The sequence below is a fragment of the Anomaloglossus baeobatrachus genome, chromosome 11 (assembly GCF_048569485.1).
Source record: "Anomaloglossus baeobatrachus isolate aAnoBae1 chromosome 11, aAnoBae1.hap1, whole genome shotgun sequence".
Lineage (NCBI taxonomy): Eukaryota > Metazoa > Chordata > Amphibia > Anura > Aromobatidae > Anomaloglossus > Anomaloglossus baeobatrachus.
The window spans coordinates 165,082,529-165,107,384 of record NC_134363.1 but is presented as its reverse complement, the minus strand read 5'-3'; the positions used below and the strand labels follow the sequence as shown (position 1 = coordinate 165,107,384).

Here is a 24,856-nt window from a genome sequence, read left to right as displayed (position 1 = left end):
TGCTGGATGTCATCAGATGGCACTAATCACTGCTGAATAGCACCAGATGGCACTGATCTCTGATGCATGTCACCAGATGGCACTGATGACTGCTGGATGGCATCAGATGGCATTGGTCACTGCGGGATGGCACTGATCACTGCTAGATGTCACCAGATGGCACTGATCACTGCTGGATGTCACCAGATGGCACTGATCACTGCTGGATGGCATCAGATGGCACTGATCACTGCTGGATGTCACCAGATGGCACTGATCACTGCTGGATGTCACCAGATGGCACTGATCACTGCTGGATGGCATCAGATGGCACTGATCACTGCTAGATGTCAACAGATGGCACTGATCACTGCTGGATGTCACCAGATGGCACTGATTACTGCTAAATGGCACTAGATGGCACTGATCGCTGCTTGATGTCACCAGATGGCACTGATCACTGCTGGATGTCATCAGATGGCACTGATCACTGCTGGATGGCACCAGATGGCACTGATCACTGCTGGATGGCACCAGATGGCACTGATTACTGCTGAATGGCACTAGATGGCACTGATCGCTGCTGGATGTCACTAGATGGCACTGATCGCTGCTGGATGTCACCAGATGGCACTGATCACTGCTGGATGGCACCAGATGGCACTGATCACTGCTGGATGTCATCAGATGGCACTGATCACTGCTGGATGGCACCAGATGGCAATGATCACTGCTGGATGTCATCAGATGGCACTGATCACTGCTGGATGTCATCAGATGGCACTGATCACTGCTGGATGTCATCAGATGGCACTGATCACTGCTGGATGTCATCAGATGGCACTGATCACTGATGGATGGCACCAGATGGCACTGATCACTGCTGGATGTCATCAGATGGCACTGATCACTGCTGGATGGCACCAGATGGCACTGATCCCTACTGGATGTCACCAGATGCCACTGATCACTGCTGGATGGTACCAGATGGCACTGATCACTGCTGGATGGCACCAGATGGCACTGATCACTGCTGGATGGCACCAGATGGAACTGATCACTACTGGATGTCACCAGATGCCACTGATCACTGCTGGATGTCACCAGATGCCACTGATCACTGCTGGATGGTACCAGATGGCACTGATCACTGCTGGATGTCATCAGATGGCACTGATCACTGATGGATGGCACCAGATGGCACTGATCACTGCTGGATGTCATCAGATGGCACTGATCACTGCTGGATGGCACCAGATGGCACTGATCCCTACTGGATGTCACCAGATGCCACTGATCACTGCTGGATGGTACCAGATGGCACTGATCACTGCTGGATGGCACCAGATGGCACTGATCACTGCTGGATGGCACCAGATGGAACTGATCACTACTGGATGTCACCAGATGCCACTGATCACTGCTGGATGTCACCAGATGCCACTGATCACTGCTGGATGGTACCAGATGGCACTGATCACTGCTGGATGTCATCAGATGGCACTGATCACTGCTGGATGGCACCAGATGGCACTGATCACTGCTGGATGTCATCAGATGGCACTGATCACTGCTGGATGTCACCAGATGGCACTGATCACTGCTGGATGTCAACAGATGGCACTGATCACTGCTGGATGGCATCAGATGGCAGTGATCACTGCTGGATATCAACACATGGCACTGATTTCTGCTGGACGGCACCAGATACTCAGCAATCACTCATTGCAGAACATGGGGCACAACATACATGTTTCATGCAGTAATCTGCACTCTTGGTTGCTATTTTTTTTAATGTGACTAAATGCGGGGAACCCTTAATATCATATCTATATGCACTTATGGCGGATTCATATGTTTCATTTTTGCATTAGTTGTGACAACAGATTTCATTCTTACGGAAATAAAAGAAGCAAGAAATCTTACACTGCACTTCGAAGTACATAGCTTGTGTGTCCTGGCCGATAGTGTTGCTGGCAACGCAGAAGTATTCTCCGGCATCGGTGTACTGGATGTCCTTCAGGGTAAGAGATGACATCCTGATGTGACCCTGAACCACGATACGCCCGTCCAATGTCTGCAGAAAGGAGAAAAACTGCTCAGTACACAAGGGCATTACTGAACGTCAACCAATAGCAGTCTCAGATCTAAGGAAAACCATATGGATAGCTGTCATTCATCCAATGTCGGGTTGTGTCTGGTCTTAAGAGTTTGGGGAAAACAACCAAATCAATTCTGACAAAGAATTCTCAATATAATATGATATTAATGACTATTGTTGTTCGGTGGAGACATTATCTGGTATCGGTGGATCAGAGGGTCTAACTCCGGACCGCAATCATCAAAGTCTGCACTACCGGATGCAAACTGACTAAAGAAATATTACATGCTGGCCATTCCTAGGCCGTGTGCACACGATGAGTATTTGGTGCGTTTTTTTTTACCGGAACAGTCAGAGGAAGAGTATAGTAGAAACACGGGCGCCACATATGTATTTTTTCACTTGGTTTTGGCTTCCAAATACTGACGTAAAAAAATTCAACAAATACTCAACGTGTGAACGTGGACTTAGAATATTCAATCATGAAAATTACGGAAAAAGAAAATACTTTTTCAGGTTTCCCTATCTTAGGCCGGTTTCACACATCCGGCATTTCGCCGCTGTGTCAGATCCGTCACACTCCAGTACAGTGCAATACAGTACAATGGCATCGTGGCAAGCTCCGGTCAAATGCTGTCATGTGACCGAAGCTTGTCGCGATGCCACTGTACTGTATTGCACTGTACTGGAGTGTGATGGATCTGGCAAAGCGTCGAAATGCCGAATGTGCGAAACCGGTCTTAATAAACTGAATTGGCTGAATGGTGGCTCGGTGACTCGCAGCCTTGCTCTGGAGGCCCTGGGTTCAAATCCATTTAAGGGTACATGTTTTGTCCCCATATTTGTGTGACTTTAGGGGGTTCTCCGCTTTCATTCAACACTCCAAAGACAAACTGATTGAACGGTTAGTTGGCTTTTAACGCAATCGTCCATGGAAGGAAAGTTGCTCAGGACCCGGCGGCTGCACCCCGAGCGTTCTGAGGAATTACAATATTTTGCGTAAGAATTGTATTAAGAATGTTTTCTACAAAACTATCCAGCAGATATGTCCTTTTTAGAGCAAGACCCTTACTAAGGAGTTGTAAAAGTGAAGTTGAGCCTTTCGAATCGATTCCTACCAAATCGTCCCCGGCACCTGTTCTAATTACTAGGACTGGTGCAACGCGGCGGCACGATGCACGTATGATGCGACAATGTGGCTTCCGGACCGGGGCCCTGCAAACCTTTTTGTTCACACTGATGTGATACGGAGTCCTCTTTTTGGATAATACCATATAATCTGGTGGCAAGCGGCAAACGCCCAGCCCGGCCCATTTTGTGGATAAATCACGGGGCCACGGTGGGTGAGCGCATGCGACCGTTGGGAACCCTGAGCGTTCAAGCAAAAAATATATAACATAAATATTTCTGCTATCTTCTTACATTCCTTCAATTTTTTTTAAAAAGAAAATAGCTAGAAATGTGAAAACCTTTTCAATTGTTGGGGCACAGGAGCGATCCAATAATATAGTTTCCGAAATGCCAACCAAAAGCTATTCATACTGCTGCCGGGGCTCGATTACTCTTATAGTATGTTTTTTTAACTTATTTCTTAGCAAGGCCTGTGTCCATGTGGACGTTAGATACTTCCAGGTTTATACATTAGACAAGTGAATATCGGCATTTTTTATGCAGATTTTCCAACTCTAAGGCGGGCTTTACACGTTGCGACATCGCTAGCAATTGCCTGCGATGTCCAGCGCGATAGCACACGCCCCCGTCACACATGCGATATGTGGTGATTGCTGCTGTAGCGAACATTATCGCTACGGCAGCGTCACACGCACATACTTGGTCGGCGACAACGCTGTGACCGCCGAACAATCCCGCCTTCAAGGGGGAGGTGCGTTCAGCGTCATAACGACGTCACCACAACGTCACTAATCGGCCGGCCAATAGAAGTGGAGGGGCGTAGATGAGCAAGTCATAACATCCCGCCCAGCTTCTCCCTTCCGCCTTGCCGTTGGGACGCAGGTAAGATGTTTGTTGCTCCTGCGGGTTTACACACAGCGATGTGTGGAGCTGCAGGAACGACAAACAACATCGTACCTGCGGTCGAACCGACATTATGGAAATGAACGACGTTACACAGATCAGCGATATTGTACGCTTCTGTGCTCGTTCATCGTCGCACCTAGGATTTACATGTTGCGATGTCGCTACCGGCGCCGGATCTGCGTCACTAACGACGTGACCCCGACGATATATCGGTAGCGATGTCGCAACGTGTAAAGCCCCCCCTAAGGCCGGAGTTACACTTGTGAGAAACTCGCATGAGTCTTGCATCGCATCACCTGACATGGCCTGTCGCCCTCCAGACAGGAGCATCTCAGCTGCATAGAAATACATGCAGCCAACCAGCTCCTGCCAGGAGAGTGTGAGTCCATGCCAAGTGATGCGATGTGAGACTCGCGTGAGTCTCTCACAAGTGTGACTCCGGCCTAAGATGTATAAACCCGAATGATTTTTGGATAAAAGCAGATCAGGTGATGTGTATTCGTGTAATGAGAAGTGTGAGGCCTAAGGAATAGGATACAACAGCCTTTATCAAGGTGCGCATAATTATTAAGCAGCTGGTTTTTCTCAGGCAAAATGGGCAAAAAAGGGATTTACCTAACCCCGAAAAGTCAATTATTGGTAGATGTCCTACAGAGGGATGTGGCACACTTTGAAATTGCTAAGATATTGGGGTGTGATCGCAAAACCAGCAAAGGTGTTGATGCACATAGTCAACAGAGTCGCAAAAAAATTGACATTAGGTGCCATAAATCTGAGAAGAATCAAAGGTGAAGCCACCAGAAGAACATTATCCTCCAGTACTGTCATATTCCAGATCTACAACCTACCTGGAGGCCTAGAAGTACAAGGTGTTCAGTGCTCAAAGATACGGCCGAGGTGAGGAGACTGAGACCGACCACCCCTGAGCAAGACACAGAAGGACAAGGTGTTCAGTGCTCAGAGACATGGCCGAGGTGTGAAGGCTGAACCCGACCACCATTGAGCAAGACACAGAAGTACAAGGTGTTCAGTGCTCAGAAATACAGCCGAGGTGAGGAGGCTGAACCTAGAACACAACTTAGTAAGACACAGAAGGACAAGGTGTTCAGTGCTCAGAGACACGGCCAAGGTGAGGAGGCTAAACCCCAACCACAATTGAGCAAGACACAGAAGTGGAAACTTCAAGACCGGGCCAATAAATACCTGAAGACATATTGTTCACAGGTTTTATGGACTGATGACATGAAAGTAACTCTTGATGGACCAAATGGATGGGCCATGAGTGGATCAGTAACAAGCACAGACCTCCACTTCCCCTCAGACCACAGCGAGGTGGAGGTGGGTCCTGCTATGGGCTGGTGTTATTAAAGAATTTAACCACTACATTTACATTGATGGCCTATCCTTATTATAAGTAGAGATGAGCGAACCGAAGGTTTGAGATTTGGGTTTGGAAGCAGACTTCCAAAAATAAAAAGTTCGGCTTCGAAGTTCGAGAGTTATGAGTGCAAACCACTCAAGCGAGCAGCGCTGTGCTCGGGTATGATCGATGCTCAACCCTGTGCAAGTTGCTTGCAGTGCTTTAACGGCTCGCAACGGGGGTAAAATCAACATAGTCTGATTTAGTGTGCACACACAAAGCAAAAAAAAAACTAAAGATGTCAGTAACAACCCATCCAAACCTCACAGGCAAAGAAATAAAACCACAGATGACCATAAATTAGGTTATATGTAGTAATGGGAAATGATATAGGGAATTGCTACTGAACACATAAAGAATGAGAGGTACAAAAGCAATGGAAGTCATGAGACCAGCTGAAATCTATCAGTAACTAGAAAGCAATCCTGAGACTTAAGGCCCTGTCACACGCGTCGATATATCATGCGATCGCACCCACCCCCGTCGTTTGTGCATCACGGGCAATTCATTGCCCGTGGCGCACAATGTCATTAACCCCCATCACACGTACTTACCTCCCTAATGACGTCGCTGTGGGCGGCGAACATCCTCTTCCTGAAGGGGGAGGGACGTTCGTCGTCACAGCGACGTCACACAGCAGCCGGCCAATAGAAGCGGAGGGGCGGAGATGAGCGAGAAGTAACATCCCGCCCACCTCCTTCCTTCCTCATTTCCGGCGGGACGCAGGTAAGCTGTGTTCGTCGTTCCCGGGGTGTCACACGGAGCGATGTGTGCTGCCACAGGAACGACGAACAACCGGCGCACAGAAGGAGGAACGACATTATGAAAATGAGCGACGTGTCAACGATAAGGTGAGTATTTTTGATTGTTAACAGTCGTTCGGATGTGTCACATGCTACATCGCTAACGATGCCGAATATGTGTCACGAATTCCGTAACCCCGGCGATATATTGTTAGATATATCGTAGCGTGTGACGCCGCCTTTAAGGCCCCATTACATGCAGCGATATCGCTAGCGATATCGCTAGCGAGCGTACCCGCCCCCATCGGTTGTGCGTCATGGGCAAATCCCTGCCCGTGGCGCACAACATCGCTCGGACCCGTCACACGGACTTATCTGCCTAGCGACGTCGCTGTGGCCGGCGAACCACTTCCTTTCTATGGTGGCGGTTCGTGCGGCGTCACAGCGGCGTCACTAAGCGGCCGCCCATTTGAAGCGGAGGGGCGGAGATAAGCGGGCCGAACATCCCGCCCACCTTCTTCCTTCCTCATTGCCGGCGGCTGCAGGTAAGCTGTAGTTCGTCGTTCCCAAAGTGTCACATATAGCGATGTGTTTTGCCTCGGGAACAACGAACAACCTGCGTCCTCAACAATCAACGATTTTTTTAAAATGAACGACATGTCAACGATCAGGTGAGTATTTTTGATCGTTAACGGCCGTTCGTTGGTGTCACACACAACGACGTCGCTAACGATGCCGGATGTGCGTCACAGAATCCGTAACTCCGGCGATATATCGTTAGATTCGTCGTTGCGTGTAATGGGGCCTTTAGTGTAAAATAATATCAGCTGGTTCAACTGATGGCCTATAAATGGTATCTCATTACCAAGGTGCCACACAAGAAACATATCATGATGGGTAAAACCAGGGAGCTGTCTCAAGACTTTCGCAACCTTAATGTTGCAGTACATACTGATGGAGTTTGTTACAGAATAATTTTTAAACTACTGAAGGCTCCAGCAAGCATTGTTGTGGGCATAATCCGAAAGTGGAAAGAACATCCTTTCACCATAAACTGGGCACAACTAAGTGCTTCCCACAATATTTCACACAAGGGAGTGAAAATACTCATCAGGAGGGTTGTCCAAGAGCCATGGATCACATGTGGAGAGCTACAGAAAATCTGGAATAAGCAGGTACAATTGATTCAAAGAAAACAATAAGTAATGCACTCAACCTCCATGGTCTTTATGCACGCTCACCAGGCAAGACTCCATTACTGAACAAAAGGCATGTTCAAGAGTGTTTAATAAAGTTTGCTTAACAATATTTCCTGGGAGAATATAGTCTGGTCAGATGAGACCAAAATTGGAACTCTTTGGAGGCCATAATATACATCATGTTTGGAGGCCAAAAGGCAAATCACCCCAAAAACACCATACCAACAGTGAAGTTTGTAGGAACCTATAAATAAGATGTTCAGCAAAGAGAATATATAATAACTTTTATTAGAATATAATAAATATTGAAAAGGCAGGGAATTCATATGGATAAAAAAGTCTGGCTATAGGATCTGACACTAATATAAATAATTAAGAGTACACACCAACATATGTTCACATGTTCATAAATAACTCCTGATCCCAAAGGACACTGATCAATATAATATAAATGTGGAGATAGCATGAAATAATAATACTAAAAACTGGAGGAAAGATAGTAACTGAAATCATATATATTGTGAAATACATCCAGAATAAAAAAAGAAATAGCTAAACTCAATGGAAATTCATTACCAAGCAACAAATCATAAGTGCGGGTGCCTCACAGTGTTACCTATAAACGATACAACCAACCGCATAGTCATCATTAAAATACTAGGTGCAAGCAGGTAAATTATCTATATATGAACACCATAGTTAAAAAAGTGGAAAAATATAAAGAAGATATAAAAAGGTGTACAGATCTATATACCAGCAAGAGCCCCGATGCGCGTTTCGCCTTAGCTTTAACAAGGGTAGTTTGGAGATGGGAACAGCATGCTGTGGGGCTGTTTTTCAGCATACGGCACTGGCAAACTTCATGTTATTGAAGGAAGGATGAAAGGACAAATGTACTGAGACATTCTTAATAACAATCTGCTACTATCTGCCAGGAAGATGACTATGAAATGAGGGTGGACATTTCAGCAAGACAATGATCCCAAACAGACAGCCAAGAAAACTCTCAATTGGTTTCAAAGAAAAAAAATAAAAGAATGTCAAAGCCGATCACTGGAGCTTAATCCAATAAAAATTTATTGACGGAACTAAAGCTCAGAGTTCATAGAAGGAGCCGGGACCTGCAGGATGTGAAGAGTGTTTGTGTGGAAGCATGGGCCAAAATCCCACCTGAGCAAAGCAGGCAACTAGTGTCTCACATACAGGAGGCGTCTTGAAGCTTCATCACCAACAAAGACCTTTGTATGAAGTATTAAATACATTTCAGTAAGCGTGTTCAATACTTTTTCCCTGAGTCATTTCTCATTATTACAAATAACTTAATTTATGGTAATCTATGGTTTGATTTATTTGCTTTTGTGGATTGGATGGGTTGTTACTGACATTTGGTGAGAAATTCATGTCAATAGCACCTTTAGAAATATATTTACTTAAAAAATTGATGATGTGTTCAATACTTATTTCACCCGATGTAAATATTCTCCTAAACAAATACTGAATTTCACTTTTACTTTCTGAAAAAAGTTTTAGCTTTATTAGTCTCTAGGATTGACCGACAGCTCTATAGTTGCTTAATAATAAAATCATCAAAAATACAAAATTGCCTAATAATTCTGTACACTGTGACTATAATGACTGTGCTGACGAAACAAAGAAAAGCAGCTAAAAAATTAATCATGTTAAAAGCAAAGTTATCATCTCGCCCTTTATGCTGTTTTGTGCCACTATGATGTTATAATAAAAAATACAATATTGTAAAAGAGTCTCTGCACTATACTAAAGCTACGTAAAGTGTGACCATTATTAAAAATTGTTTCCCAATCAATAGTACACATGAATATAATAACCTTTATCAAACAATCCTGCTTCTTTCTCCTTCTGGACTGATTTTTCCCTTAAGCGGGGTTTACACGCTACGATGTTGTGAATGTCAGCTATGCTTTTGCTGCTGTGAGGCTCCCTCTTGTGGCCAGGAATGGTTTGGATAGAGACCAGGTGTGTTGAGCAATGGGCGTTTCCATTGCTAACTCTCTGCCTATTAAAACCCTGATCTGCTAGCAGGCTATGCCGGATGTCAGTTGTTCTTTGTTCACCAGCCTGCTTCATCCAGCTCCAGACCACATCTACCCCAGATAAGTGCTTGGCACTTTATTTGTTGTTTGGTTCTTTTGCTCTTACCTGAGTTTGTCATTTACTGTGGTTATTGTCAGTTTATTTGCATGCAGGGATCTTCCCTCTCAGTTGCTTAGCTGGGAAGCTCCCTGCAGCTGTGTTTGGAGTATTGCTCTTATTAGTCCATGTGTTTGTTGCTTCTTGAATTTGTAATGGTTCCTGCTTTCTGTTCATTGGTATGACAAGAGCGCCTGGTATAGGACGGAGTGCAGGTCGTGCGATCTGAGGGCTTTTTGTACTATCAGGTTTTTGGATTTTTGCAGGGTTTTTCTCTGGCCACCATCAGTCCCTTTCCTATCTTGTCCTATTTAGTCAGTAGGGCCTCACTTGTTGCTAATCCTATCATCTACCTGTGTATTGTGTTTTTCCTATATCACCGCAGTCTTTGAATGTGGGGGGCTTGCTATTCTTTATCTATTTTCTGAGGCAGAGAGTTATTCATCTTTCCTTCCTTTAGGATAGCTAGTTCTCCGGCTGGGTTCGCGGTGCACAGGATGTTAGTTCACCCCTCGGCTACTTCTAGTGTTGATTGTTAGTAAGGGGATGGCGGCCAGATTAGTTGCCAATGCTCTTGTCACCTTTTACCAATGATTTATGGTGGTCTTCCATGGTTCCAGATCATAACACTATGATATATCTAACGAGATGTTGGCGAGGTCACGTCGTAAGTGACGCACATCCAGCATCGTTAGTGATATCGTAGCGTGTGACAGCTATGAACGAACAGAAATACTCACCTTATCGTTCATCGTTGACACGTCGCTCATTTTCGAAAAATCGCACGTCCTGGTGTTCATCGTTCCCGAGGCAGCACACATCGCTCCGTGTGACACCCCGGGAATGATGATCTGCAGCCTACCTGCGTCCCGCCGGCAATGCTGAAGGAAGGAGGTGGGCGGGATGTTTACGTCCCGCTCATCTCCGCCCCTCCGCTTCTATTGGCCGGCCACTGTGTGACGTCGCTGTGATGCCGAACGTCCCTCCCCCTTCAGGAAGAGGATGTTCGCCGCCCACAGCGACGTCATTTGGAAGGTAAGTCCGTGTGATGGGGGCTACAACATTGTGCGACACGGGCAAGAAATTGCCCGTGCCGCAAAAACGATGGGGGGCGGGTGCGATCGCAAATGCGATCGCACGACATATTGAAACGTGTAAATTAGGCTTAAGTGTTGAAATCTGTTTTCAGTGAAGACAGATTTTTTCATTGCTGAGTTAGGAAATGGAAGTTAGTGCTCATAAATTCTATGGCAGAAGGGAGGAGCTAGAGGCAAGGGCAGAGCTAGAGGTAGAGGGTCGGAGCCAGAGGCAGAGGCTGGAGCTAGAGGCAGAGGGAGGAGCTAAAGGCTGAGGGGGAAGCTAGAGGCAGAGGGAGGAGCTAAAGGCTGAGGGAGAAGCTAGAGGCAGAGGGAGGAGCTAAAGGCTGAGGGAGAAGCTAGAGGCAGAGGGAGGAGCTAAAGGCAGAGGCCAGAGCTGGAGGCAAACGGAGAAGCTAGAGTCGAGGGCAGAGCTAGAGGCAGAGAGTAGAGCCAGAGACAGAGGGCGGAGCTAGAGGCAGAAGCTAGAGGCAGGAGGGCAGAGCTAGAGGCAGAGAGAGAAGCTAGAGGCAGAGGGAGAAGCTAGAGGCAGAGGGAGAAGCTAGAGGCAGAGGGAGAAGCTAGAGGCAGAGGGAGAAGCTAGAGGCAGAGGGCGGAGGTAGAGGCAGAGAGTGGAGCTAGAGGCAGAGGGCAGAGCTAGAGGCAGAGAGAGAAGCTAGAGGCAGAGGGAGAAGCTAGAGGCAGAGGAAGAAGCTAGAGGCAGAGGGCAGAGCTAGAGGGAAAGGGAGAAGCTAGAGGCAGAGGGCAGAGCTAGAGGCAGAGGGTGGAGCTAGAGACAGAGGGTGTAGCTAGAGGCAGAGGGCGGAGCTAGAGGCAGAGGGCAGAGCTAGAGGCAGAGGGAGAAGCTAGAGGCAGAGGGAGAAGCTAGAGGCAGAGGGAGAAGCTAGAGGCAGAGGGCAGAGCTAGAGGGAAAGGGAGAAGCTAGAGGCAGAGGGCAGAGCTAGAGGCAGAGGGCGGAGCTAGAGGTAGAGGGCGGAGCTAGAGGTAGAGGGCGGAGCTAGATGTAGAGGGTGGAGCTAGAGGCAGAGGGAGAAGCAAGAGGCAGAGGGCAGAGCTAGAGGTAGAGGGCAGAGCTAGAGGCAGAGCTAGAGGAAGAGGGCAGAGCTAAAGGCAGGGGGATGAGTTAGAGGCAGAGGGAAGAGCAAGAGGCAGAAGGCAGAGCTAGAGGCAGAGGGCAGAGCTAGAGGCAGAGCCAGAGGAAGAGGGCAGAGCTAGAGGCAGTGGGAGGGGCTAGAGACAGAAGGAAGAGTTAGAGGCAGACACAGACATTCTGCTGCAAGTTCATCTGGAAGGGCAGTTACAGTTTGAACTTTTTTGAAAATTTAAACAACCCAATGGAAAGGTAACTGACAAGGTCCTTACATTGTTAACCCATTCATACAAATTGGACATATGCCAGCTCCCTGACTCTGAATGTAAGCGTGCAGGCCGAGACAGCACCTTTCCCCACACATGACGGCTCATTTATTCAGCCATCATGTGCTTTTAATACCCATGTGAGGAGCGGCACTGCGCCTGTGATTGTTAACCTGTTAAATCCAGCTCTGAATCTCTGACAGGGGAATTTAACACATGACGGCAGGGTGGTGCGTCGTTCCACCTTCCTATTGGCGCACCTATAATGTTGTCATCACAGATCACTATCAGCTGATGACCCTGTGACTGTCATTACGATCCTCCTATGAAACCAGCACGTAGCTGGCATTCATAGGAGATTGTGATTTTAGCTATACATAGCAGTACATTGCACGGCTTTGCATTGCCCAAGCGATTAAATGATCGCAGCTTCAAGTCCCCTAAGGGTGCTATTAAATACGGTAAAAAGTATAAAAAAATGTTTTTAAATTCAAATCAACACCCCCCCCTTTGCTCTATTAAAAATAAAACAATAAAAAAGCACATATTTGGTATTGCTGCATTCATAAGAGTCAAATCAATAAAAAAATAAAATAAAATAATCCATTAGGTAAACAGGTGATGGGGAAAAAAAACCAAAATTCCAGAATTAAATTGTTGGGGTTGCCACAACATTGCGATAAAAAGCACTAACAGGAGATCAGAGCAGTGTATCTACCCCAACATGGTATCAGCAAAAACCTCAGTTCAGGGAACAGAAAAACAAGCCCTTACACAGCCCCATATCCCAAAAAATCTAAATTTTTTTTTGGGTCTCGGAAAATGGCAACAAATGCTAAATTTTATTTTCCTACAAATTTCCAAATTTTTTTTCACCACTTAAAAAAGTTTTACTGTATAGTGAACATGGTAGATAAAAGAAAAAAAACATAATTGTGGAAGTGCACTTTTTTGCAATTTTAACAGTGGATTTTTTTTTTTTTTTACCATTTTTCAGTATACTTTATAGTAGAATGAATGGTATCATTCAAAAGAACTCGTTCGGCAAAAAACTAGCCCTCATACAGCGTATACTGAAGGAAAACGAAAAAAAAAAGCTATGGCTCTTGGAAGAAGGGAGGAAAAAAATAAAAAAAAAATAAATAAATAAATAAATATATAAATAAACAAAAATGGAAAATGGCCAATGGTTTAAGGGGGTTAAGCACCTTCTGGTCATGAGATATGGTGATTCAAACGTACTGTATCTTATGACCATACTAAGGAATAAGTCTACCTTACAAGAGATGAACTTAGATCAATTCCAACTTTACAATAGACGATACTTCACCCTGATGCTAAAACTAAATCATAGTGTATTACTAAAAGCTTAAATATTTGAAGACAATACGAACACAGGACGGGTCCGGCAGTAATCTTCCCAAGATGTCACAAGGAGGTTTCTATAGGCATTGATGGCTGTCATGGTGACATCAGCATGTGGGGAAACTTCACATTCCTGCACTCTGCCTGCTAACTTCTCTGATGTCTGTGATCTGCGCAAGAAGACTCGGGCCTCGATTCACAGTCCTGTGGTTCATGGGCAGGTTAGCAAGAGTTAATCTCTGCTGGACTACTTGTTAGTCTCCATGGTCACATGCTATGAGAGAGCTAGTCACGTTCGCTCTCCTCCTATATATGCTGGCTGGACACTTCCTTTAATGCCAGCTATAGCTTTTCTATACTGGTCTGGTGAGGTACTGTGATCCAGACTTAGGGGTACTTTTCACACTACGGCCGATGGTAGCGATGTCGAGTGCGATAGTCCCCGCCCCCGTCGCAGCTGCGATATCTTGTGATAGCTGCCGTAGCGAAAATTATCGCTACGGCAGCTTCACATGCACTTACCTGCCCTGCGACGTCGCTCTGGCCGGCGAACCGCCTCCTTCCTAAGGGGGCGGGTCGTGCAGCGTCACAGCCACGTCACACGGCAGGCGGCCAATAGAAGCAGGGGGGTGGAGATGAGCGGGACGTAAATATCCTGCCCACCTTCTTCCTTCCTCATTGCAGCCGGGACGCAGGTAAGGAGATGTTCCTCTCTCCTGCGGCTTCATACACAGCGATGTGGGCAGCCACAGGAATGAGGAACAACATGGTAACATCAGTCCTTCCGAAATTATGGAAATGACCGACGCTACACCGATGATACGATTTCGACGCTTTTGCGCTCGTTAATCATAGTAAAAAGGATTCACATACTCTGATGTTGACAGCGACACCGGATGTGCGTCAATTTGACCCCACCGGCATCGCACCTGCGATGTCATAGTGTGCAAAGTACCCCTTACAGGTGATTTATTCTCATTAGTCTCTATATACTAGACCTATAATATCAGTGTTAGGGATGCACCAACAACTAACCCGATACTGGGAACAAGATGCACAAAACTCCCAGAATTCATCACAGATATAATTTTTATTAATAATGAATTCAAATTAACATACTAGATTAAAAATAAGCAAGGAAGCAAGGAATCCTCAATTGAAGACAATTCACACTATAATATTCATGTAGTATAAAATTGTCTTAAGGCCGCTTTACACGCAACGACATCGCTAACGAGATGTCGTTAGGGTCACGGAATTCGTAACACACATCCGGCCTTGTTAGCGACGTCGTTGCGTGTGAAACACTGGAACGACCGTTAACGATCAAAAATACTCACCATATCGTTGATCGTTGACACGTCGTTCTAATCTCAAATATCGTTGCTGCTGTAGGTACGATGTTGTTCGTGGTTCTTGCGGCAGCACACATCGCTACGTGTGACACCGCAGGAACGAGGAAAAACATCGTACCTGCGGCCGCCGACAATGAGGAAGGAAGGAGGTGAGCGGGATGTTATGGCCGCTCATCTCCGCCCCTCCGCTTCTATTGGGCGGCCGCTTAGTGACGCCACTGTGACGCCGCACGAACCGCCCCCTTACAAAGGAGGCTGTTCGCCGGCCACGGCGACGTCGCTAGGCAGGTAAGTATATGTGACGGGTCCGAACGATGTTGTGCGCCACGGGCAGCGATTTGCCCGTGACGCACAAACGATGGGGGCGGGTGCTTTCACCAGCGACGATAGCGATGTCGCTCTGTGTAAAGCACCCTTTAGAATCAAGCAAGTATCCAAGAGTGGACTTAAAACAGGACCTTTCAGTAGTTTTAGCCCTGCTTTCTGCAGCTACTGTTTAGAATAGTGCAGAGCTGACTGTGATTACAAACACCTCCAGTTTTTATCTTACGAGAGTCAGTGTGGGGGGATAGAACTGAGCTGAATGTGATTACAACCACAACTATTCTTCTTGACCTTTCTGCTGCCTTTGACACTGTTGACCACCATCTCCTTCTCTCTATGCTCCACTCTATCGGCCTAAAGGACACTGTTCTTTCCTGGTTCTCTTCCTATCTTTCTGGCCGCTCATTCAGTGTATCATTTGCTGGCTCCACATCTTCTCCTCTTCCTCTCACTGTTGGGGTCCCTCAAGGCTCAGTCCTTGGCCCTCTTCTTTTCTCCCTCTACACTGCCCCAATTGGTCAGACCATCAGCAGATTTGGCTTTCAGTACCATCTTTATGCTGATGACACACAGCTATACACCTCCTCCCCTGAGCTCACCCCCGCTGTACTACAGAACACCAGTGACTGCCTGACTGCAGTTTGCAATGTCATGTCTGCTCTCTATCTGAAACTTAACCTTTCCAAAACTGAACTTCTTCTTTTCCCTCCATCTTCCAACTTTCCTCAACCTGACATCTCCCTCTCTGTGTGTGGCACAACGATAAGTCCTAGGCCGCAAGCCCGCTGCCTGGGGGTTATACTTGACACTGATCTTTCCTTCACCTCCCACATACAATCTCTTGCCCGCACCTGCCGCTTGCACCTCAAGAACATCTCTAGAATCCGCCCCTTTCTCACAATGGAAACGACAAAAACCCTCACCGTGGCCCTGATCCACTCTCGCTTGGACTACTGTAACTCTCTATTAATTGGTCTCCCCCTAACTAGACTCTCTCCTCTACAGTCAATCCTTAATGCAGCAGCCCGGGTCACCTATCTGGCTAACCGCTACTCGGATGCCTCTGCTCTGTGCCAGTCATTGCACTGGCTGCCCATATATCATAGGATCCAATTCAAACTGCTTGTTCTCACCCACAAAGCTCTCCACAGTGCAGCACCCCCCTACATCTCCACCCTCCTCTCTGTCTATCAGTCCACCCGTTCTCTACGCTCTGCAAGCGACTTTCGACTAACATCCACACTAATTCGAACCTCCCACTCCCGGATCCAAGACTTCTTCCGAGCTGCACCAACCCTCTGGAACGCTCTACCCCAAGAAGTTAGGACAAATCACAACTTACTCAGCTTCAGACGCACCCTAAAGACGCATCTTTTTAGGGCGGCCTATCACACTCCCTAATCAGATTCGATTCACATAGTCCCTCTACAACCTCTCACAACATAGCTCCACATCAAACTCCATGGCACCCAAAGGCATCTCAAGGCTCGGGCCCACTGGTCGAGGAAACCACTATCTAGCCCCCATTTCCGTGAGATGGCTGGATTGTCATTGTAAATAAGCACTTGAACCTTGCCTCTCCCCCCATCTCATTGTAGATTGTAAGCTCTCACGAGCAGGGTTGTATTTTTTTTCCCCTCTAAATATTGTATTTCTATAACTGTTACTTGTTTGTATATGATCCTCCTGAATTGTAAAGCGCTACGGAATATGTTGGCGCTATAGAAATAAAGATTATTATTATTATTATTACAAATGTTATAAATTTATAATTTTGTTATATAATGTTATAAAATTTATAAATTTATATATTTACAAATATATAATTTGTACAATAGCATATATATCGAAGGAAGGATATACAGTGCCTACAAGTAGTATTCAACCCCCTGCAGATTTAGCAGGTTTACACATTCGGAATTAACTTGGCATTGTGACATTTGGACTGTAGATCAGCCTGGAAGTGTGAAATGCAGCAAAAAAAAATGTTATTTCTTTCTTTTTTTTTTTTTTTTTAAATTGTGAAAAGTTTATTCAGAGGGTCATTTATTATTCAACCCCTCAAACCACCAGAATTCTGTTTGGTTCCCCTAAAGTATTAAGAAGTATTTCAGGCACAAAGAACAATGAGCTTCACATGTTTGGATTAATTATCTCTTTTTCCAGCCTTTTCTGACTAATTAAGACCCTCCCCAAACTTGTGAACAGCACTCATAATTGGTCAACATGGGAAAGACAAAGGAGCATTCCAAGGCCATCAGAGACAAGATCGTGGAGGGTCACAAGGCTGGCAAGGGGTACAAAACCCTTTCCAAGGAGTTGGGCCTACCTGTCTCCACTGTTGGGAGCATCATCCGGAAGTGGAAGGCTTATGGAACTACTGTTAGCCTTCCACGGCCTGGACAGCCTTTGAAAGTTTCCACCCCTGCCGAGGCCAGGCTTGTCCGAAGAGTCAAGGCTAACCCAAGGACAACAAGGAAGGAGCTCCGGGAAGATCTCATGGCAGTGGGTACATTGGTTTCAGTCAATACCATAAGTAACGTACTCCACCGCAATAGTCTCCGTTCCAGATGAGCCCGTAAGGTACCTTTACTTTCAAAGCGTCATGTCAAGGCTCGTCTACAGTTTGCTCATGAACACTTGGAGGACCCTGAGACAGACTGGTTCAAGGTTCTCTGGTCTGATGAGACCAAGATCGAGATCTTTGGTGCCAACCACACACGTGACGTTTGGAGACTGGATGACACTGCATACGACCCCAAGAATACCATCCCTACAGTCAAGCATGGTGGTGGCAGCATCATGCTGTGGGGCTGTTTCTCAGCCAAGGGGCCTGGCCATCTGGTCCGCATCCATGGAAAGATGGATAGCACGGCCTACCTGGAGATTTTGGCCAAGAACCTCCGCTCCTCCATCAAGGATCTTAAGATGGGTCGTCATTTCATCTTCTAACAAGACAACGACCTAAAGCACACAGCCAAGAAAACCAAGGCCTGGTTCAAGAGGGAAAAAAATCAAGGTATTGCAGTGGCCTAGTCAGTCTCCTGACCTTAACCCAATTGAAAACTTGTGGAAAGAGCTCAAGATTAAAGTCCACATGAGACACCCAAAGAACCTAGATAACTTGGAGAAGATCTGCATGGAGGAGTGGGCCAAGATAACTCCAGAGACCTGTGCCGGCCTGATCAGGTCTTATAAAAGACGATTATTAGCTGTAATTGCAAACAAGGGTTATTCCACAAAATATTAAACCTAGAGGTTGAAAAATAATTGACCCACACTTTTATGTTAAAAATTTATTAAAATTTAACTGAGCAACATAACTTGTTGGTTTGTAAGATTTATGCATCTGTTAATAAATCCTGCTCTTGTTTGAAGTTTGCAGGCTCTAACTTATTTGCATCTTATCAAACCTGCTAAATCTGCAGGGGGTTGAATACTACTTGTAGGCACTGTAGATATATATATACATATATATATATATATATATATATATATATATATATATATATATATATATATATATATATATATATATATATATATATATATATATATATATATATATATACATATATATATACACACATATATATATATATATATATATATATATATATATATTGGTGACCAATATATATATATATATATATATATATATATATATATATATATATATATACATATATAAAATATATATATATATATAAAAAATATATATATATATATGTATATATATTGTCACGGCCGGGCGGTCGGGTAGACCCAGGAGGTGGATCCACTGGACCGGACTCTAAGATGGTGGTAAGGAGTCCGGCAGCTGAAGCACTGAAGGGCGGCAGAACAGTCCGTGCAAGTGAGGGCAGCGGAGGAGTCCCTGGGACCACGGAGTCACAGATGGTGGTACTGGTGACGTAGCTCAGGTTCGGAAGCCGAGATGATAGTAGGCGGGGTCCGGAACCTCTGGAGCAGGATGACGGGTCACCGCAGGGATCCGAGATGGTACGGACTGTCAGTTGGCAGACGGACAGCGTGCGGGGTTCAGGACACGGCAGACTGGATGGCGCGGCAGGTACGGCTCTACAAAGAGAGATAGGTGAGTATAGGCACATAAACACCAGGAGACCTGACTCCTAGCTCAGGGAACACGAAGATCAGGCCCCGCCCCCTTGGACAATGACCCCCTATATACCCTGTACCTGTGCAACCTCATTTCCTGTTAATGGACGCTGGCCCTTTAAGAAAGGGTCAGTGACCGCGCGCGCGCCCTAATGCGCATGCGCGCCGCCCGAGTGCCAGAAGCCAGGGAAGGAGGCTGCGAGGAGGACGCAGGGGAGCCGGCCAGGTCCAGGGAAGCTGTCGGGCGCCGGGATCGGGGTCCAGGGACCCTGGGACGGACGGGATCCGGTGGCTGGAGAGCGGGGAGCGTGGCAGGTGAGCCGGGGAGCGGGGGTGAGGACCCGGGAAGCGTGACAGTACCCCCCCCCCCACGCCCCCCTCCCCGCAACCGGGACATGAAGGCACGGATAAGAGGAGTGCCCACGTTCTCCCTGGGCTCCCAAGACCTATCCTCAGGACCATACCCCTCCCAGTCCACCAGGAAGAACTGCCGACCTCGTACGGTCTTCATGGCCACGATATCCCTTACCGCATAGATGTCATCATCGGCAATAGGTGGAGGAGCCGGACTGGCAGCAGCGGAGAAAGGACCAAGGACAACCGGCTTGAGCAGGGAGACGTGGAATGAGTTGGGTATCCTCATCGTGGCCGGGAGCTGTAGCTTGTAGGATACCTCATTGATCTTGCGGAGGACCTTAAACGGCCCGATGTAGCGAGGACCCAGCTTGTAGGACGGTATCTTCAATCGGATGTACTGGGAAGCAAGCCAGACCAGGTCACCAGGAGAGAAACACGGAGGATCCAGACGTCTCTTGTCAGCGTGTTTCTTCATCCGCTGGGAAGCGCGCCCAAGGGACGCCTTGACAGAGTCCCAAATGGTAGCAAAGTCACGGACAGCAGTATCAGCAGCCGGGACATCCGATGAAGGGGATATAGGCAGCGGGACGGCGGGCTGAAGTCCGTAAACAACATGGAAGGGTGATTTGGAGGATGACTCACTGACGTGGTGGTTATGGGCGAATTCAGCCCAAGGCAGAAGCGAGGACCAGTCGTCGTGATGGGCGTTGACATAGTGACGTAGGTATGAGGTCAAGATTTGATTGACCCTCTCCACTTGGCCATTAGACTGAGGATGGTAAGCAGAGGAAAAGTCCAGAGTCACTCCCAGATGTTTGCATAGAGCCCTCCAGAAGCGGGAGGTGAACTGGGTTCCTCTGTCGGACACGATGTGGGATGGAAAGCCATGCAAGCGAAAGATGTGATGTATATAGGCTTCCGCGAGTTCCTGAGCTGAGGGCAGTCCGGCCATAGGAACGAAGTGGGCCATTTTGGAGAATCGATCAACCACGACCCATATGACTGTGTGCCCGGAGGATAATGGCAAGTCCGTAATAAAGTCCATAGCTATGTGTTGCCACGGGACTGAGGGTATCGGCAGAGGCAGAAGACGGCCATGGGGCAAGTGGTTGGGCGTCTTGTTCCTGGCACAGGAGGAGCAGGCAGAGACAAAAGCAGCGACGTCCGTGCGAAGGGATGGCCACCAGTAATGGCGTACAATCGCACCCCATGTTCTCTTCTGGCCTGCATGGCCGGCTGTTTTTGATGCATGACCCCAGTGTAACACTTTTTGCCTGTCGGTCTCAGAGACATAGGTCTTCCCGGGCGGTATCTGGGCTAGAGTGACAGGGGCCACCGGAACGATGTTGCTAGGACAGATGATGGGTTGGGTAGTCGCTTCCTCCTGCTCCATGGGCATGAAAGACCTGGACAAGGCATCAGCGCGTACATTCTTGTCCGCGGGTCGGAAGTGAAGCTGAAAGTCAAACCTGGCAAAGAATAAAGACCACCTGGCTTGCCGTGGGTTCAGTCGCTGAGCGGACCGCAGGTATTCCAAGTTCTTGTGGTCAGTGTAAATTATCACGGGATACACTGCACCTTCCAGGAGGTAGCGCCATTCCTCCAGTGCCAGTTTGACTGCCAAGAGCTCTCGGTCCCCGATGGTGTAGTTGCGTTCAGACGCTGAGAAGCCCTTGGAGAAGAATCCGCAAGTCACCATCTTCCCGGAGGAGGATTTCTGCATGAGCACTGCTCCGGCTCCTGAGGAGGAGGCATCCACCTCCAAGGTGAACTGGCGGTTTAACTCCGGACGGTGGAGTACAGGAGAGGAAGCAAAAGCTCGCTTCAATGAGCCAAACGCGGCGTCGGCCGCAGGCGACCAGTCCTTTGGATTTGCCTCTTTCTTAGTCAAAGCGGAAAGTGGAGCAGTCAGAGCAGAGAAGTGAGGGATGAATTGGCGGTAGTAGTTGGCGAATCCCAGGAAGCGTTGGATTGCTTTCAGTCCAGAAGGGGGAGGCCAGTTGAGAATGGCGGAGACCTTCTTGGGATCCATCTGCAGTCCAGTCTCAGAGATGACGTACCCCAAAAAGGGGAGTGTAGACTGCTCAAAGACACACTTCTCATACTTTGCGTACAGGCGATTCTCTCTCAATCTTCGTAGAACCAGCTGTACGTGCTCTCTGTGGGTTGAGAGGTCCGGAGAGAAGACAAGGATGTCATCTAGATATACTACCACACAGGTGTAGAGGAGGTCTCGGAACACGTCGTTCACCAGTTCTTGGAAGACGGCAGGAGCATTACACAGGCCGAAGGGCATCACGCAGTACTCATAATGTCCATCGCGCGTATTGAACGCGGTCTTCCATTCGTCACCAGAGCGGATGCGCACCAGATTGTAAGCACCCCGAAGGTCCAGCTTGGTGAACACACGAGCCCCCCTAAGTCGGTCAAACAATTCGGGGATGAGCGGCAGAGGGTACTTGTTTTTGACTGTGATCTGATTCAGACCCCGGTAGTCGATGCAGGGGCGTAAATCGCCCTCTTTTTTCTTGACAAAGAAGAAACCTGCTCCAGCAGGAGAGGAGGACCTCCGAATGAATCCCCTTGCCAGGCTCTCTGAGATGTAAGCAGACATAGCCCTTGTTTCGGCTGGAGATAAAGGATATATCCGTCCTCGTGGTGGCGTTGTTCCAGGGAGCAGGTCGATGGCACAATCGTATGGACGATGTGGCGGCAGTACCTCGGATTCCTTTTTATCAAAGACATCCGCAAAGGTCCAATAGGCCGAGGGCAGCCCCGGTAGGTTCTCAGGAACCAGAGGTTGTCGGATGGGTTGTGTGGATTTTAGACATCTCTCATGACACGAAGAACCCCAGCGGGTGATGTCGCCTGTACCCCAGCTGACTGATGGTTCGTGGGCCCGTAACCATGGAAGACCCAGCAGGATCTGATGGGACATGTGAGGGAGGACGTAGAAGGCGATGGTCTCGGTGTGAAGAGCACCGATCCGCAGTTCAACCGGCCTGGTGGTCCAGGAGATGGTGTCAGAAAGGGGTCTCCCATCTACAGAGGCAATCACCAGGGGCTTGTTGAGTGGAATAACAGGCACTTGGTATTTGTCCACGGTGGCTTGCTGGATGAAATTGCCTGCTGCCCCGGAATCGAGGTAGGCCTCAGCCGTGAACCGCGTCTCTCCCGTTGTCACTTGCACGGTCCATGTGACCGGATCAGAGAGAGTCCCAGCACCTAGGGTGGCCTCTCCTACCAACCCTAGGCTTTGGAGTTTCCCGGCCTTTCCGGACAGGAACGGAGGAGGTGTGTGTCCTCACCACAGTAAAAGCAGAGGCCCTTAGCGAGCCGCTCTGCTCGTCGTTGTTCGGACTGCCGTATCCGGTCAATCTGCATGGGCTCGTGGACGGGAATCCCAGCGGTAGAAGACTGAGGTACGGAGGTCTTCTGTGGAGGAGAGGGATGCCGGACTGGACGTCTCTCCCGAGACAGCTCTTTGGAGCGCTCCTGAAAACGGATGTCTACTCGAGTTGCTAGGGCAATCAGGGCATCTAGGGTGGAGGGCACGTCACGGCCCGCCAACTCGTCTTTGATGCGGCTTGAGAGACCCTCCCAGAAGGCGGCTGTTAGGGCCTCATTATTCCAGCTGAGTTCTGAAGCCAACGTGCGGAAACGAATGGCGTATTGGCCCACCGTCAGTGTTCCTTGACGCAAGCGGAGAAGGGATGAAGCAGACGCAGAGGCGCGTCCCGGCTCGTCAAAAGTGCTGCGAAAGGCCTGCAGGAACTCTTGAAGATCCTTGGTCATAGGGTCCTCCTTTTCCCACAAGGGGTTCATCCACGCCAGCGCCTCGCCCTCCAGGTGAGACATTATAAAGGCGACCTTGGCTTGGTCAGAGGCGAACAGATGTGGCAGCTGCGTGAAATGAAGGGAACACTGGTTAATGAAGCCCCTGCAGGTCTTGGGATCTCCAGCATAACGAGGTGGTGAAGCCAACCGGAGTTGGGAAGCACCCGACGAGGCTGCCACTGGTGCGGGAGCCGTGGATTGTCCATTGGAGGACCTGGGTGCCGCAGGCGTCATGGAAGCTTGTAACGTGTACAGGCGGGTGTCCACGGAGGTCATAAATTGCAGCATGCGGGTCTGGACTTCACGCTGGCGTTGGAGTTCCTCTTGCAGGGCCAATAGTGCTGCAGCGGGATCCATGGCCTGATCTTACTGTCACGGCCGGGCGGTCGGGTAGACCCAGGAGGTGGATCCACTGGACCGGACTCTAAGATGGTGGTAAGGAGTCCGGCAGCTGAAGCACTGAAGGGCGGCAGAACAGTCCGTGCAAGTGAGGGCAGCGGAGGAGTCCCTGGGACCACGGAGTCACAGATGGTGGTACTGGTGACGTAGCTCAGGTTCGGAAGCCGAGATGATAGTAGGCGGGGTCCGGAACCTCTGGAGCAGGATGACGGGTCACCGCAGGGATCCGAGATGGTACGGACTGTCAGTTGGCAGACGGACAGCGTGCGGGGTTCAGGACACGGCAGACTGGATGGCGCGGCAGGTACGGCTCTACAAAGAGAGATAGGTGAGTATAGGCACATAAACACCAGGAGACCTGACTCCTAGCTCAGGGAACACGAAGATCAGGCCCCGCCCCCTTGGACAATGACCCCCTATATACCCTGTACCTGTGCAACCTCATTTCCTGTTAATGGACGCTGGCCCTTTAAGAAAGGGTCAGTGACCGCGCGCGCGCCCTAATGCGCATGCGCGCCGCCCGAGTGCCAGAAGCCAGGGAAGGAGGCTGCGAGGAGGACGCAGGGGAGCCGGCCAGGTCCAGGGAAGCTGTCGGGCGCCGGGATCGGGGTCCAGGGACCCTGGGACGGACGGGATCCGGTGGCTGGAGAGCGGGGAGCGTGGCAGGTGAGCCGGGGAGCGGGGGTGAGGACCCGGGAAGCGTGACATATATAGATAGACTTTTTTATATATATATACATATATATATATATATATATATATATATATATCCTTTATATTTTTAATCCAGTATGTTAATTTTAATTAATTATTAATAAAAAACATATTTTTTTTTAATTCTGAGGGTTTTGTGCATTTTGCTCCCAGTATTGGGCTGGTTGTTGCTACAGGTGGTTGTAGTACTTTATTGTTGTATGCGGTTGTGGTGTTAACCTTTATTGTTCTTTTGTTGCTACCTTCCTTCTCTTGCTTTTCCCTTTAGTTTCTTACAGTGTAGTC

At 48.1% G+C, this 24,856-nt stretch overlaps 1 protein-coding gene across 6 annotated transcripts in view; it reads right to left on the bottom strand.

Moving 5' to 3' along the window:
• Positions 1 to 24,856, bottom strand: part of NCAM1 (neural cell adhesion molecule 1) — a 490,562-nt gene that overhangs the window by 92,514 nt on the left and 373,192 nt on the right. For all 6 annotated transcript variants that reach the window (XM_075328365.1, XM_075328368.1, XM_075328367.1 and 3 more), the window contains one exon: positions 1,906 to 2,056. In XM_075328365.1, coding sequence (XP_075184480.1) covers positions 1,906 to 2,056 — 151 coding nt within the window. The remainder of the gene's footprint in view (positions 1 to 1,905; positions 2,057 to 24,856) is intronic.